This window comes from Mixophyes fleayi, chromosome 12 (assembly GCF_038048845.1).
Source record: "Mixophyes fleayi isolate aMixFle1 chromosome 12, aMixFle1.hap1, whole genome shotgun sequence".
Taxonomy (NCBI): domain Eukaryota; kingdom Metazoa; phylum Chordata; class Amphibia; order Anura; family Limnodynastidae; genus Mixophyes; species Mixophyes fleayi.
This window is the reverse complement of record NC_134413.1, coordinates 62,715,444-62,733,914: the sequence shown is the minus strand read 5'-3', so window position 1 is coordinate 62,733,914 and position 18,471 is coordinate 62,715,444. Positions and strand designations below refer to the sequence as shown.

The 18,471-nt window shown below is 41.8% G+C and overlaps 1 protein-coding gene across 1 annotated transcript in view; it reads right to left on the bottom strand.

Annotated features, from left to right (window-relative positions):
- LOC142108296 (vomeronasal type-2 receptor 26-like) overlaps positions 1–18,471 on the bottom strand; it is a 117,281-nt gene that overhangs the window by 38,794 nt on the left and 60,016 nt on the right. Inside the window, exon 3 of the mRNA XM_075191933.1 lies at positions 16,311–16,434. Coding sequence (XP_075048034.1) covers positions 16,311–16,434 — 124 coding nt within the window. The remainder of the gene's footprint in view (positions 1–16,310; positions 16,435–18,471) is intronic.

Below are 18,471 nucleotides of genomic sequence, written 5' to 3'. Positions count from 1 at the left end.
CAGGGATCACCAGGTGATAGGCCTACCAGAGCAGTATAGGTGGTAATATGGTACTCTGGTAGCAGGGTGATCACGGAACAGGAAATAGCAGATGATGAGATGCTCAGGAAAGTCTATGACTAGCAGCACTGGCAATATGATGGTAATAATACACGAGGAACTGTATGGACAAAGGACACGTGAAGGTAGTCAGTGGTCTGCGGTAGCAAGTTGTACCACTGCTATAGTGAGGAGGAATGTCCAACAGAAACGAGGAGGTGATGAGAGTCAGCGGTCTGTGGATAGCAAGTTGTACCGCTGTCAGAGTGAAGGAATGGAATCCAAGTGGAGGTATCCGGGGAGTCAGTGGTCTGCGTTAGCAAGTTGTACCACTGCTATGTGAGAGGATACTGGAACAGGTGAAACTGGAAACAGGGATCAGTGGTCTGCCACTAGCAAGTTGTACCACTGAATATATATGTGAGGAGGTGCACGGGGAGAGACTGCAACACAAGATATACACGGGCACCTTAACTTTGATCCACAGTAATATGCACAATATATATGTATATATGACTGAACAGTACTGCCAATATAGAAAGTCTCTTGAAGTAATCCAGCACGAGATAACACAGTCAATGATGGCAATAGACTCAGCGGATAGCAAACTCCAGAGGAGAACCAACACAGTCCAGCAAGGTATGCAATACACAGCACAGTCAATGAGAAGTATGCATACCGTGGTTCAGAAGCAGGCAGTCAAACAGGAGGGCAGAGATACCTGAACGGCAGGAGGCCGGCAGGATGCAAAGTCCCTGGATGGGTGAAGCGGTGGTCTAGTAGGTGCAGCGCACAGGTAGGTAGACCAGCAGGGAACACAGGAAAGCGTGGAGAGCGGGTCAGCAGTAGATGGATGAGTAGCGCTGAGGAGTAGCAGCAGCGGGTCTCTGCGGAAACACGGAGGTAGCCAATAGCAACCAGCAGGTGCAGTAACGATGGGACACGGGAGAGCAGAGTTGAACTGGAACTGTTGATCACGGAGAGTAGCGGATAGCAATAGTGGCAGCAGTCTCAAGGAAACACGGGAGAGTTGACAAGAACTGAAGACTGAAGCGCACAGAGGCAGCGGATAGGAATCAGCCAAACAGTCACGATGAAACACAGACGGGTTGCAGGTTGAAGACTGTAGTGCACGGAGGCAGCGGATAGGAATCAGCTAACAGTCACGATGATGAAACACAGACGAGTTGCAGGTTGAAGACTGTAGTGCACGGAGGCAGCGGATAGGAATCAGCTAACAGTCACGATGATGAAACACAGACGAGTTGCAGGTTGAAGACCGCAGTGCACGGAGGCAGCGGACAGGAATCAGCCCACAGTCACGATGAGGAACAGGTGAGTGGATGTGGATGGAAGACTGTAGTGCACGGAGGCAGCGGATAGGCATCAGCTAACAGTCCCAATAATACATGGTAGAGTTGAAGTGGTTAGAAGACTGTAGTGCACGGAGGCAGCGGATAGGAATCAGCTCACAGTCACGATGATACACAGAAGGGTAGCTGTGGTATGGGAACCACAGTAGTAGAAGTGGTTTGGAAACCACAGAGGTAGAAGTGGTTTGGAAACCACAGGGGTAGAAGTAGTTTGGAAACCACAGGAATCAGCTGGGCTGAATAAACGAGGAAACACAGGAACACCTTCAGAGACTCATGGGGAATGAGACTCCAAGATCAGGCAACGTGGTGTTGACCACAGGTGCTTAATATAGGGAGTGTTGCCTGATCTGCCAATTAAGTTAAAGGAACATACACTGAAGGTTTAGAAAGGGCTGCGCATGCTCAGTCCCTCAGGATGGAGGACGGCCACGGTTCCTAAATGTCCGGGAAGAAGCACTCACAGTCCGGTGAGTGACAGTACCCCCCCTTTTAAAGGTGGGCACAGAACGCCTGGAACCGGGCTTGTCCGGATTTTTGGAATAAAACTTCTTCAGAAGGGCAGGAGCACTAAGGTCTTCAGCTTTGATCCATGAGCGCTCTTCAGGACCAAAGCCCTTCCAATGAATGAGGAAACGGAGAACTCCTCGCGAAATTTTTGCATCCAATACCTCAGTAATCTCGAAATCCTCCTCCTGATGAACTTGAACTGGCTGCGGTGCTGAGGGAGGAGTCGAGAAACGGTTGATGATGAGAGGTTTGTGCAAGGACACATGGAAGGCATTGGAAATCCGAAGATTCTTAGGAAGAAGAAGTTTAACACATACTGGATTGATAACTTGAATGATCCTATATGGACCAATAAAACGAGGGGCGAATTTCATAGATGGAACCTTCAAACGAATATTTTTGGTAGATAACCAGACACGATCTCCAATTTTTAGTGGTGGAATAGCCCGCCTCTTCTTATCTGCGAAAGACTTATATTTGTTAGATGTCTTCTTTAAACAGGTTTTGACCTGAGACCAGATATGTTTGAAGGTCTGACAAGCAGTCTCCACAGCAGGAACTTGGGTGGGCGGGAGGGCAGGAAATTCCGGAAAAGACGGATGGTGACCGTAGACCACAAAGAATGGAGTTTTGGATGATGACTCATGGTACATGTTGTTATGGGCGAATTCAGCCCAAGGAAGCAATTCTACCCAGTTGTCTTGGTTGGCTGAAGAGAACATCCTTATAAAAGTCTCAAGATCTTGATTGACTCGTTCCGTTTGTCCGTTAGATTGCGGATGGTAAGAAGATGAGAGTGCTAATCGTATGCCCAAGGTTTTACAAAAGGCCCGCCAGAATCTGGAAACGAATTGTACTCCTCTATCTGACACAATCTCAGACGGACATCCATGGATGCGGAAGATTTCTTTAATGAAATGTTCAGCCAGAGTAGACGAGGAAGGTAAACCGGACAGAGGAACGAAATGAGCCATCTTCGAAAATCTGTCTACCACTACCCAAATAGTATTGTGATTCTTACTTGGTGGCAAATCAGTAACGAAATCCATACTAATATGGGTCCAAGGCCTGGACGGAATGGGTAGTGGTCGCAGCAACCCTGCTGGAGTTCTGCGGGAGGATTTGAACTGAGAACATAAATCACAGTAAGCAATAAACTCTTTGACGTCTCTCCTCATTGAAGGCCACCAGTAACTTCGAGAGAGTATCTCAAAGGTCTTGTGTTCACCGGCGTGTCCAGAAAAACGAGAGGCATGGAACCACGAAAGGATTTTCCTCCTCAGAGTAGGAGGCACGAGGGTCTTCCCAAATGGTAGCATTTTGGTGGATGAAGCAGCCAGAGAAATACATTTGGGGTCTAGAATAGCATGGTTGGGAACCTCTTCTACATCAGAGGACGTCACAAAAGCTCGAGATAGAGCGTCAGCTTTCTTGTTCTTAGCGGCTGGTTTGAAGGTTATAATTAATTCAAAACGGGAAAAGAAAAGAGACCATCTTGCTTGACGAGGGTTCAAGCATTGGGCAGATTGCAAATATGACAAGTTCTTATGATCCGTGAAGATCGTCACCGGATGGCGAGCTCCTTCCAACAAGTATCTCCATTCCTCTAATGCAGCTTTGATGGCCAGCAACTCCTTGTCCCCGATAGTATAATTTTTCTCTGCGGGCAGAAGACCCCGAGAGTAGAAGGCACAAGGATGTAATTTTTGTTGCTCCGAGCGTTGGGAGAGAATGGCTCCTAAGCCCACATTAGAGGCATCTACTTCTAGGAAGAAGGGGAGTGTCACATCAGGCTGTCGAAGAATGGGAGCAGACGAGAAGGACTCTTTGAGGATTTGAAAGGCTTGGAGAGCCTCAGATGACCATTGCTTAGTATTAGCCCCTTTCCGAGTCAGGGCCACAATAGGAGATGCAATGGATGAAAAGTCTTGAATGAAGCGTCTATAGTAATTGGCAAAACCTAAAAAACGCTGGATGGCACGAAGAGTAGTTGGCTGAGGCCAATGTAATACAGCATTTACTTTGTCTGGATCCATCTTCAGGCCAACTCCGGAAACTATATACCCCAAGAATGGAATCTGGGGTAACTCGAATGAACATTTTTCCAATTTACAGAACAATGAATTTTTCCGTAGTCTGGAGAGGACCTCTGCCACATGTTGGTGATGAGAAGGCAGGTCCTGTGAAAAGATCAATATGTCGTCCAGGTAGACAACGACACATACATATAATAAGTCCCGAAAGATCTCATTGATGAAGCCTTGGAAAACAGCGGGGGCATTACACAGCCCGAAGGGCATTACTAAATATTCGTAATGCCCATCTCTGGTGTTGAACGCGGTCTTCCATTCGTCACCGGAACGGATTCTAATTAAATTGTAGGCACCACGAAGATCCAACTTAGTAAATATCCGAGCTCCCTTGATGCGATCGAATAGCTCAGTGATCAGCGGAATGGGATACCGATTCTTGATAGTAATGGCGTTGAGTCCACGAAAATCTATACAAGGGCGTAATGATCCATCCTTCTTTTTGACGAAGAAGAACCCAGCTCCAGCGGGAGAGGTGGAAGGTCGAATAAACCCACGCTGGAGATTCTCCTGTATGTACTCAGATGTGGCTTGAGTCTCAGGTAACGAGAGAGGATAGACCCGACCCCTGGGAGGAGTCTTGCCAGGTAGAAGGTCGATCGGACAATCCCAAGAACGATGAGGAGGAAGACGTTCAGACTGAGCTTTATCAAACACATCGGCAAATGAAGCATACTGAGGAGGGAGTCCCGGGGAGGAAGATGAGATGGAAGATTGCTGTACTTTAAGAGGAATAACTTGGGAAAGGCAACGATGGTGACATTCAGACCCCCAAGACGTAACTTGAGGGGTGCGCCAGTCAATCTGGGGAGAGTGACACTGAAGCCATGGAAGGCCTAAGACAATCGGACTTGTCGTAACTGGAAGAATTAAAAACGAAATTTCTTCATGGTGTAGTACACCAATCTGAAGAGTTACTGGAGACGTACTCTGGGTGATGAGACCATTGATGAGACGTGATCCATCTATAGCCGTCACAGTAATGGGTGTTTTTAAGGTAATCACCGGCAGGGACCATTGATTCACTAGTGATTTAGAAATGAAATTTCCTGCTGCTCCGGAATCAATCAATGCCTGTGACTCAAAGGATTTGGTAGCAAAGGAAATCGTAACATCAAAAGCGCAGACTTTAGATTTCATAGACGATGGAGAGGACTCCAGGGACCCTAACTTCACCTCTCCAGAACTAGTTAGGGCCTGGCATTTCCCGATCTCTTAGGGCAAGAGCTGAGCATATGCGTGGAATCAGCACAATAGATACAGAGTCTATTCTTTACTCTTCGTTTCCTCTCCTCTGAAGATAATTTGGAACGTCCTATCTCCATGGGAATCACAGAGGGTGGAGCTGGACGAAATTGAGGGGTTGAACGAAGAGGTGCTTTGACAGCCGTTGTTTTCTCAGACTCTCTTTAACGAAATCTCATATCTACACGATGGCAAAGAGAGATCAAATCTTCTAGTGACGAAGGAAGCTCTTGGGTAGTCAGTGCATCTTTAATTTTATCGGAGAGCCCCTGCCAGAAGGCGGCAACTAATGCTTCAGTGTTCCACTGAAATTCAGAGGCTAAGATCCTAAATTGAATGACATACTGGCCTACTGTATGGGGGCCTTGTCGCAAACGAAGAATGCTGGAAGCAGCGGAGGTCACACGACCTGGTTCATCGAACACACTTCGGAACGTGGAAATGAATTTGGCACTATCTTGTAGAATTGGATCGTTTCTTTCCCACAGAGGGGAGGCCCAAGCCAGGGCTTGTCCAGAAAACAATGAGATAAGATAGGCCACTATGGAACGATGGGTAGAAAAATTTTGAGGTTGGAGCTCAAAATGGACTGAACATTGGTTAAGGAAACCTCTACAAGTTTTGGGGTCCCCGTCATATTTTGACGGAGTAGGCAGGTGAAGCGTAGGAGCTGTAGACACCTGGGATGGCACTGGGGAAACGGAGGAAAGCACAGGAGCTTCAATATTAGCTGTAACAGTCTGTCCAGATGTTCCTTGGGAGGTTAACGATTGGTAACATTGAAGTAACAGCTGTTGGCGAGCATCCTGTTGCTCCACACGGCTGACCAGATGCTGCAGCATCTCTTTAGCGGTAGGTTCCGTATCTGGGTCTGTCATGGCCTGATCTTACTGTCACGGGCACTAGGAGTCTTTACCCAGGGATCACCAGGTGATAGGCCTACCAGAGCAGTATAGGTGGTAATATGGTACTCTGGTAGCAGGGTGATCACGGAACAGGAAATAGCAGATGATGAGATGCTCAGGAAAGTCTATGACTAGCAGCACTGGCAATATGATGGTAATAATACACGAGGAACTGTATGGACAAAGGACACGTGAAGGTAGTCAGTGGTCTGCGGTAGCAAGTTGTACCACTGCTATAGTGAGGAGGAATGTCCAACAGAAACGAGGAGGTGATGAGAGTCAGCGGTCTGCGGATAGCAAGTTGTACCGCTGTCAGAGTGAAGGAATGGAATCCAAGTGGAGGTATCCGGGGAGTCAGTGGTCTGCGTTAGCAAGTTGTACCACTGCTATGTGAGAGGATACTGGAACAGGTGAAACTGGAAACAGGGATCAGTGGTCTGCCACTAGCAAGTTGTACCACTGAATATATATGTGAGGAGGTGCACGGGGAGAGACTGCAACACAAGATATACACGGGCACCTTAACTTTGATCCACAGTAATATTCACAATATATATGTATATATGACTGAACAGTACTGCCAATATAGAAAGTCTCTTGAAGTAATCCAGCACGAGATAACACAGTCAATGATGGCAATAGACTCAGCGGATAGCAAACTCCAGAGGAGAACCAACACAGTCCAGCAAGGTATGCAATACACAGCACAGTCAATGAGAAGTATGCATACCGTGGTTCAGAAGCAGGCAGTCAAACAGGAGGGCAGAGATACCTGAACGGCAGGAGGCCGGCAGGATGCAAAGTCCCTGGATGGGTGAAGCGGTGGTCTAGTAGGTGCAGCGCACAGGTAGGTAGACCAGCAGGGAACACAGGAAAGCGTGGAGAGCGGGTCAGCAGTAGATGGATGAGTAGCGCTGAGGAGTAGCAGCAGCGGGTCTCTGCGGAAACACGGAGGTAGCCAATAGCAACCAGCAGGTGCAGTAACGATGGGACACGGGAGAGCAGAGTTGAACTGGAACTGTTGATCACGGAGAGTAGCGGATAGCAATAGTGGCAGCAGTCTCAAGGAAACACGGGAGAGTTGACAAGAACTGAAGACTGAAGCGCACAGAGGCAGCGGATAGGAATCAGCCAAACAGTCACGATGAAACACAGACGGGTTGCAGGTTGAAGACTGTAGTGCACGGAGGCAGCGGATAGGAATCAGCTAACAGTCACGATAATACATGGTAGAGTTGAAGTGGTTAGAAGACTGTAGTGCACGGAGGCAGCGGATAGGAATCAGCTCACAGTCACGATGATACACAGAAGGGTAGCTGTGGTATGGGAACCACAGTAGTAGAAGTGGTTTGGAAACCACAGAGGTAGAAGTGGTTTGGAAACCACAGGGGTAGAAGTGGTTTGGAAACCACAGGAATCAGCTGGGCTGAATAAACGAGGAAACACAGGAACACCTTCAGAGACTCATGGGGAATGAGACTCCAAGATCAGGCAACGTGGTGTTGACCACAGGTGCTTAATATAGGGAGTGTTGCCTGATCTGCCAATTAAGTTAAAGGAACATACACTGAAGGTTTAGAAAGGGCTGCGCATGCGCAGTCCCTCAGGATGGAGGACGGCCACGGTTCCTAAATGTCCGGGAAGAAGCACTCACAGTCCGGTGAGTGACAGTCATTAACCAATTAGGTATATACTAATTATCTGCTGCTCACACCAGGCAATCTGCTGAAATTGCCAAACATAATAGAATATAAAATAAAATGGAGGAGCGCTGATAATAGCAATTTTATTAAAGTTAAAAATGTATAAAAGAGTGTCTATTAGACAACAGTACATAACATGCAAAACTAAAACACCTATTGTTAGGCATATAATGAATCCCTATAATCAATCTGGATTGACCAATCAATATTAAATTGTATAATATAGCTAGTATTAATTTTATAAAAAAAACGATGAAGGACTTTAGAATATTATGTAGTCAAGCAAATGAGGAATCATTTAAAGATAATCTAACAAGTTGTGAAAGATTTTCTTTGAAGAAATTAATTTCAGATAATACACTTACTATAAAGCCGGCTGATAAGGTGGGGGGCGATATAGTCCTGCAAAACAATGAGGACTATATAAAAGAAGCCCAAGGACTAATACCAACTTTTACAGTAGACTGGATAAAGACCCCACTTCTATATATCAGGGGAAACTTAATTGTCTTCTTGATGATGCGTTAGCAGAGAGAGTTATTATGAAGGATACTTATAACTTTATATATATAAAATATCCCTTCATACCTACGTATTACCACCTGCTGAAAAATCATAAAGATCTGAGATTTCCACCATGGAGACCAATTATTTCAGGCATAGGGTCTCTCAAGAGTAACTTATCAACTTTTGTTGATACTCACTTACAAAGATTTGTCATTTCTCTGAAATCATATCTAAAAGATACAACGAATAAATTAGGTATTATGGAAGGATTCTTACTGGTTCATTACATGCGACGTTGAAGCACTGTACTCAAACATCCCACATAAAGGTGGATTAGAAGCAGTGACACATCTTTTGAAACAAGATACCGCTATGAATAATCATTTGTCGCAATTTATTATAGCCTCCATACAATTTATCTTGGAGCATAATTATTTTATTTTTTATTCTATTTTCTATCGTCAGACCAAGGGTACGGCCATGGGAACCAGGTTCGCTCCGAGCTCTGTACATGGGCCTCTTTGAGGAGAGCTATGTGTGGAATTCGCGGCTCGGGGCGGGCCTGGTTCTATATGGTCGCTTTATTGACAACATGTTTTTTATTTGGGACGGAGATGAGGACTACATATGTTCATTTATATCTCACCTAAATGAGAATACTTTTGGCCTTAGATTCATGAGTACGAGAAGTCAAACACAGATCAATTTTTTAGATGTGTCTCTATGTGTCACTGAAAGCAACATTGCCACTAAGACCTATACTAAAGATGTCGACACCTTTAATTATTTACAATTTAAAAGTGGACATGCAAGAAAGTGGAAGATGAATATACCTAAAGGGCAATTCCTGAGAATACACAGAAATTGCTATTATAAAGAACGAGCCGCCACGTTATATCAGTTATTCATAAAGCAGGGTTACCCATGTTCATTACTAAAAAAGGTTGAAAAAGAGGTAGAACAGCTAGACAGAAGTCTGTTATTGGCTCAAAAAGAAGAGCCTTTAAATGAACCTCAAGATAGGTCAATAGCATTTGTGACCCAATATAACAATTCAGCGCAGGATATTAGGAGGATTATTATTAGAAATTCTAGTATTCTAGAAATAGATGATCTTATTGGTACCCAAATTAATAAAGGCAAAAACATTGTATTTAGAAAGACCTTAAGGATAGATTGGCTCCGAGCCATTTTCTAAGATCTAGAGAACAAACTGTATCAACATCAATACGTATTAATAATCAGATAGATACTTAGAAAGACCAGATAGTAAGAGGATGCTCAAATTGGCTTAATAATAGATCGACTGGTTACTATAGATGTGGGAGGAAACATTGTCTAACATGCAAGTCAGTATACCATGGAGCCAAAGAATTAAAATCCTTTGAGTCTAATGAAATCTTTCCTATAACTAAAGTATTAGACTGCAGGTCCAACTATGTTATATATCTTATAAATTGCAAATGTGGCATGCAATACATAGGACGCACTATCAGACCAATGTATCTGCGTTTTCTCGAACATAGACGAAACATCATTAAGAATGTAAAAACACATACACTGTCTGAACACATTATCAAATGTAACGATGGTGATTTGAAGTATGTCAGAATAAAAGCTATTGAGCAAATTGAACTCACCAGAAGAGGTGGTGAACAATTTGCGAAATTATGTAAACGTGAAGCTTTTTGGATATTCAAATTCAGAACGCTATCGCCCTATGGTTTGAATGACAGCTTGGAATTGAACAATATATGAAGGATTACATTTACATTCAATATGAAGGATTTCTTCTTTTCCCTATCGATCTATCTGTATGTCTCTAGTGGAGGTTTTAGTTATGAGGTGTGAATATATGGTTGAGCCATTAAGTACTTAGGGTACACAGGTTGATGATTAAACTTATTGCTACTGGGAATGCATTTACTTTATTTATATATTATTATTATGTTTATCTCTTTTTATAATTATTTTTAATTTTTATTTCAATATATCTTACTTTTATAATAATATATTCTGTCATGCATCTGAGATTCAGCAAGATTTCCGATTGAGACTTTTTGTGAAGTCATTAGAATAATATCTATATTTAAATGTGTAGATACAATTTTTCTACATGAGATATGTTGGAATGTAGTTTTGTAATACTCTTTTATAGTGTGATTTGAGTGGAAGTCAAAGATTATATTTGGTTAGATTTATGTCAGAACAATCAACACAGAGATACAAAATGAAATAATGTTTGTAAAAAAGGAAATAATAAGATCAGTAGCAAAAGTTGTCATGTTATTTTATTTTATTTTATTCTAATCTATTATCTGATTGATACAATTGTAGAACTTTTGCTGTTATATTTATGAGGCTGTATTCTACCCAGCAACAGCAAGAAGAGAAATTGCATGATTGGAGCAACTCTCCTTAGCACTTTGAATAGATAGTTGTAGTCTACCCAACAACAGCGAGAAAAGAAATTATATGATTGGAGCAACTCCTTTTAGCATCGTGACTGGATAGTGACTGAAGAGAGGAATTCCAAACAATGGATACCAACTAATTGTACATAATTTGATAAAATAAATAAATAAGTGGATCTATGAGACCTAACGATCCCTCTTAATGCCTCCCTACTGTCCATGAAATTTATTGCCCCAAATTGATGAACTCAATAGATATGCTAATGAGTTCTGTTTGATTAGCTGTCTGTGTAGCTTTGTATCTTTTGATTAGACGAATGTTAAGAGACATGCCGATAAAAGAATCAGACCTTTGAAGGCTTTACTTACCTCTGATGAAACCGTGATTACACAGAGAAAGGCGTCAGGTGATCTAGTTAATTAATTTCCAGGAATCCCGACACTCAATCCGTGGACCCAAGTGAGAGAAGACGTGCCTGGATCGAGAAAAGTGCATTTGCACACCGATGAAAACCTATCTGCATTTGGACATTGCCCTAAAGATTTCACGGAAAGCTAAGTACAAATTTTACATCTCGTTGGATGCCATTGAGACGTCCTAATTGAATATTGTACTCAAGTCAAGAGATTCTGGCAGAATAATCGGTTTTACATAGCACCACCCTCACAGGCTATGAAGAGAGATGACCATCTCTAAGGGGCCTATTTATCAAACTATTCCCCCCTTGTAAAGTCCCGAAAACAACATTTTCGGGGCTTTACCGGTAAAATCATTATGTATTAAGCTAGCATCGCAGCAGATATCGGAGATAGATATCTGCTGCTTTGCACCTATTAGAGTTTATCGGAGCGCTCCCCATAACAATGTATGGGGAGCGCTCAGTACCGCTATGTATCAAAGTGTGTCAATTGAAATCTTTCTCATTTTATTCATGAAAATGTACGCCATCTGAAGCTGGCGCCATCTGAAGCTGGCGTACATTTTCATAAGTGAAAGTTTTCTTACCTGTCAGCTCAGCAGAGCTGGACGGAGTCTGTGTGGATAGGTGGAGGGATCACATGTGATCCTCACAGTCACATGTCAGAGGTCACAGGCGTTCACAGTTCTTATTACTGCTGCCGAGAGACAGATTAGAGAGACACATTACCTCTGCTGATACTATTGCTATTAAACTGCAAGTATAGATATTGTAAGTAATTAAAGCATTCATTTAGTTATTTTTTTGTTATTGTTCCAGACCTTTATTAATTTTATATTACATTTATATAACATTCAAGTACAATAATTATTAATAAAACACTCATTATCCACATTATTTTTAAAAGTGCATTTAAACAAATAGGAAAGAATGATTCAGAAAACATTGTACATACCTTTTAGAGGTTAATATTGCTAAGATAATCAGTCATTTATTTACTGCTGCTCCAGTAATGCTGTCCTCTCACAGAATAGCAGTGGGAGATGACTCTGCACATGCCGGTAATTTACAGTCTGCGCATGGGCAGTAAACAAAACACACACACAAGAGAAGATCACCGCAGCTCTCAGGAAGGAGATAAGACTGCGATACCCTGGTGAGTCACTTCTCAGGGACAGCAGGTTATCGGCACTGCTGTCCCTGAGATTTTTTTTAATACATAGCCGTTGCTTTTCAATCCTTATCAAGGAGATAAAGATTGAAAAGTATCAACTGAAAAAAACGAAGGGTCATAAATAGACCCCTAATACCACTGTTTGACATACGCACTTTGTCACCAGCTAACATATACACAATTTGTATGAGTTTTTGAAAGATTTCTTATATATATAAGACTTTGATGGAGGCGAATCCTTTGGAGCATTAAGGATCCATATAACATAAAGCTCCATACCATACTATCGGATTTTTGTCTCTTTCTTTGGAATATCAAGAACTATTTTCTAGCTGGTTATAAAATTAATACTAGCTATATTATACAATTTAATATTGATTGGTCAATCCGGATTGATTATAGGTATTTATTATATGCCTAACAATAGGTGAATTAGTTTTGCATGTTATGTACTGTTGTCTAATAGACACTCTTTTATACATTTTGAACTTTAATAAAATTGCTATTATCAGCACTCCTCTGTTTCATTATATATTATACTAATAAGGACCTTACTAGAATACTAATATGCAGACTAATTGATTTGGAATGAAACCTCTACAGTTAAACAGTAACTTCTAAAATTGAAATAAATTAAATAATTACAACAATGTAATACTAGTACTAGTATGGAATATTGCCAGTTGGTTCTTGTTTCTGCTGTGGTCTCACCACTTTCTCCTCTGTGTGGGTCTTTCTACTCAGCTGTTGACTTAGGGGAACAATATCCACTTGCAAAAAAGATAAGGAACGTGGGGAATTTTACAGGTATACTGGAAGATTAATAATTATTTGGCACGTTGAATACAACATAAATACAGTTGTAATTTTGAACCCACGGTCTGCCTTAATAATTAATAATTAATAATAATAATTTAAAAATAAATCAGTTTATGGCAGATTAACATGAAAGAATAGTGGCATTGGCTCCAATATAAAACAATTTCTTAATTGTTAGATAAAATAAATAAAAGTAGATAGATAAAAATATAAAAGTATATGTAACATGCAGCTCAAGAAATCAAGAGATAATCAGTATCTTATATACTGTCCTGTGACCAATTGATCAAAAGTGAAAGAGAATTGATACTTCATCTAGTTAGATAATGTCTCTCCTTTCCCCTCTTATACATTAGCCTAACTTTAAACTGTTTGTCTCAGAAGATCATTGTGTAAGAGTGTCTCCTCAAATACCCCAAAAGTATCTTGCTTTGAGAAAGTTCATCAAAAATGTTTTTGGAGTGAGGGAGGAAACCAGAGTACCTGGAGGAAACCCACACAAACATTGGGAGAACATTCCACACTGATAAGGATCTGGCTGGGAATCAAAATTATGACCCCAGGGCTGTGAGGCAAAAATGCTAACCACTATGCCACAGTCTTTAGGAGGAGGGCTGGTAGACTGTAATGAAAGATGAAAAGGTTAATTTTAAGGGTACATTTATTTGAAGCCTTGGAAACTAGTGGATAGATTGATTGGGAGAGGCAGTGCATTCTGGAAGTGGAGAGCAGCAAGGGAGAAGTTTTAGAGGCAGGAGTGGTAAGAGGCAATAGGCGCGGTGGTGAGGACATGCTTGATGGCATGCGGAGAAGATGGGAGAAATTGTGGATAGAAAGGAGAATGTAGATGTAGAGTAGAAATGAGTGGCTGAGGGCATTGTAGGTTAAGAGTCTCATCTGAATTCTGTAGGGGACAGAGAGTCAGTGTAGTAAGTGGAAGGGGGGAGTTTGGAGGTTACAATAGTAAAGTCATAATTTATTAAAGTGAAAAAGTGCAGCACAAATGTCATTTGGTGACAAAGATATTTGGCAAACTCACCCATTTTTACAGTGAAGCACATAGATTTGCTGGCCAAGGTGGCAAGGTCTGTGAGGATGCAAAATGCTGCATCTTCTGATAGAAGAAGCATGATAGAACCATGCTTTGCTTCTGGACAGTGGGCTAGGCGCATGAAAGTGTATGCTTATGCATCCATTGTCACGAGCTGCGGCGGTACGCCGCCTTCTGGCATGTTCTAACAGCCGGGCACGTGCATTAGTTTCAACGCACAGTTATTCTTCATTGGGCTTATCTTTGTGGCATAGAGTAGGAGGGTGTAGGGACATCCTCCAACACCAGGGGGAGCTCTCCTATGATTTAAATTGGTTCATTTATATATTTATACATGTTCCTGGTTTATGTTATCATATATGCCAGTTCTAAGCTAGTAATTAATTAGCAGCCTCCTGAGGCTGATTGTCAGTCCTGTCCTCCTCTTTTCTGATTGGCACATGAAAGTATTTAAGGCAGGGAGGGCTTAGCCTTATTGCAGGTTATACCTTCCAGTTTCCCTGTCAGCTAACCTGCTCCTGTGCTGTGTTTGGTGAAAGCCTTTTGTATTGACTACCGTGTATGACCCTTGCCTGTGACCCTGACCCTTTGGCCTGAACCTTGGACCCCGCTGTGTTGCCTGTGACCCTGACCTTTTGGCGTGTTTTCTGACTATCCTGCTTACCTGTGACCCTTGACCTCGGTTATCTTCTGACTGTCCACTGCCTTCCATTCAGCATCCTGGGCTGCCGCTACGGGCCTGTATTACTAACTCACACTATGACTGGAGTTAAGTCCTGGCGGCATCAAGTACCGGTGAGCGTATAAAGCTCTAAGGGAAAGGCGGCTGCTATAGGTGAAGACCTCCTCCATCTGGTTCTGTGAGTTGGTGATCAGACTGTCAGCCTAACATCCATATGCAAAAATTAGATTTTGTTTTGTGGGACGAGATTATTTAAATGGGAATAGTGTATTTAGTGGACAGTCACTATTTTGTAAGAGTTGCACAACATCTTCCTCTGTCAAGATCTGCCTCTGGCTGCAATCCTGCATCCCCTGACTAGATGCTGCTGTGCCTTCCCCTTTGTCACGATCTGCCACTGGCTGCAATTCTGCATTTCCTCACTAGATACTGCTATTCCTTCTCCTGATCTTGCCTGAAAGGGACTATGTCTGAACTCTGTCATTATATGTATCTAACCTGCAGTACCTCTGTACCACCAGAGGCTCTGCTGTTGCACCTGGACTATTCTCCTTCCTACAGGGGTATAGCATACTATCCTTGGAGCCCTTTCACATGTGAATGGACTTTATAACATTTCCTCTCCCTGCAAACAGGGAGAGTTCATCTGTTGTCTTAACTGCTTGTCCCCCTGTTTTGCACCTTATTTTATGAACCAGATACAACTTTGTTGTGACTTCTCTCCTGTTTTCTCCCAAGTATTGTGGTGGACCATCTGGCTTTTGACTTCTGGCTTGTTTGACCCTCCTGTTATCCTGTGCCTCCAGTCTGTGGCACCTCTAGCAAACCAGCTCCTGTGTCTGCAGACTGTGATACCATCTGGTATCCTGCTTTAAGCTTCTCAGCTTGCATTGACCTCCGTGTACTCCTGCCTGCAGACCATTACACCTTCTCTGTTCCAGCCATCCAGCTCTTTGCTTAACCCGGACCTTTAGCCCTTGTCTGGCTGCTGATCATCTGCTTCCCAGATATCCTGGTTACTCTGTTACCTACACTGGCTCTACCTTTTCCAGCCCGACTTTGTTCCTACAATTCAAGTGATCATCATTCTACATATATCCTGCTGACTTGTACTTTGCTGCCTTACCATTTATTGCATCCTAAACCTGTGTTTTAAATAAAACCACTTTGTTTCAATTATGCTCTCTCATTTGCCTTCAAAGTCCTGACATCCTCACAGCAATATTACAAGAAGTGTATGGGTACTCAGAGAAAATTTAGTCAAAACAGGTGCATAATGTGGAAGGAAATATGAAGGGAGGTGGCATATTTTAAATATTTTTAAAATTTAAGAATCATTCTAAAAATGGTAGTTAGGTGGTGAACTCATTTTTAATCACCTGTTTGATTGGCAATCTCCCATTCTCGGCAGGGTACACATTCATAGCAGCAGGCAGCTGATCCCTTTCCTGTAGATTTTCTATATCCAGGGAGACACATTTTACTACAAACAGACTGTGGAGTCTATAAGGAGAAAAGTATAGGCATAATCAGCAATATGATATAATTGGTGTAATATTATATATGATTTCTAAACTTGTAGCCAGTGTTGCACAAGCAGAGAGAGATATTGGAATTAGCATAAATAGGAACATATTACCCAGAGATTCTTTTCAGTGTATTACACTTGCCAAACAGAGGTAGGGATCAATATAATTAATAGCAAACATTGGAAGGCTGGGATTGTTGTGCCTGATTCATTAGGGAAAGTTAAGCAAAAAATTGAGTAAGTTTTCTTACTCAAGTTTTCTGGACAAAACCATGTTGCAATGCAAAGGGTGCAAATGAGTTCACTATTTTGCACATAAGGAAAATACTGTCTTTCTTCATATAGCACACAAATACTTCATAGCTTATTTGTACACTGAAATATAAAAGTGATCTACCATGCCCGATCCCAAATATAAATCTGCCATCACATTTTAAATTAACCTCCCCCTCCAATGCAACATGGTTTTGCCTCACATACTTTTGCTTAACTTTCCTTAATGTATCAGGCTCGTTGTGATGTGTTTTTGATTAGCCACACCTAACAGAGGGTGATGTTAATTAGTTTAACATCAATCCCTACTTTGTTACACTAATACAATGCCAATGTTTTAAGATCAGCCATTCCCAGCTTTGGTCATTGTCTCTTTGAACATAATTCCAGCTAAACAAGTTCATAGATATTTCACATTCATAATTCAAACAATAACCTAAAAATTGCACATTTGATCCTTACACTACAACACTCTAATACAAAACATATCTCACCAAATGCCCCAATTATCTTTTGCATTGTGCAAACAACAATGTTATATTTATGTTTATATATGTCTTATATTTGCCACATTGTTATACATGTTTACCTGATTACTGGAACTTTTCAATTAATTTAATTAAATTATTCCACAAGAATAAATGACACTTGAAAATTCTTATAAGGGGAACACGACTAGGTCCATTGTAGAAATCCAGACATAAAAAAACAGCATAATGCATGATGTAAAAAAGTATAAACAAGAACTTGATTTTCATCAGAAAGGTTCAGTTGCAATCATCAGAATAAAGAAGCTGGCTGCCCTAGATAAAAATGTTCTATTTCCTTCCACTTGAGCAGCCTACATGTCAGCATAGTGCAGGTGGCAGGTGCACAGGGAATCAGGATCAGGGCAGTGAAGAGCCAAACACTTTCCTTTCCAAATCTGTTGCCACAAATACAGGTTGTTTCAAGGCTGCCAGCAATACCTTAGTGACAGATAATTAATTCTTCACTAAGTAATTAGGGAAGAATATTAAGGTGAGGGGAGTGACAAAGTGTTGGGCCAGAGGGGACCTGCCTGCTTATGACAGGAGGCAGCCACTAACAATACACATGGGGGAAAATTTATCAAGTTGCAAGTTCTCAGCGGGTTTGGAAAGTGGAGATGTTGCCTATAGCAGCTTGAAAAATGTACCCCATAGTCTCAAATCAGATCACAGTAGTAGGTTCAGTATGTGCAGATGAAAGTGGAACAAGACCATTAGAGCAGCTTTTGCCATTGCTTTCTTTAGATGCATCCAGCTGTACATCACTACCAAATGCAACAGGATTTCCTTAGAAGCAGCCAAGTGTGTATCAAAAAGAAGAGAGTGCAATGTGAGCCCCAAGACCACCAAGCAGAATGTTTTCATTGCTGATTTATTTTTCAGTGCCAGCATAAGCCTATTTCAAGTAAGTATAGGAAGTTTTATTGTGTCTTAACTTTTGTCCTTTTTAAGATTAGTTAAGGAAGTCAGAAAGGGTATTACGTGCGGCGTATAAACGGACAAATTAATTTGTCCCAAGTTGAAATTCACACAAATTACATCAAATCCGTTTTCAAATCAAGTGTCATTTGAGCATAACTTGGTGAATAAAAAACAGCCACTATAGAATCATACCAATCACTGTAAAATGCATTAGAGGAATTAATGGAATCCCACCAGTCACAATCACATGACCTTTGAGTGTGTTTCAGTATCGTGTAATACACCGTA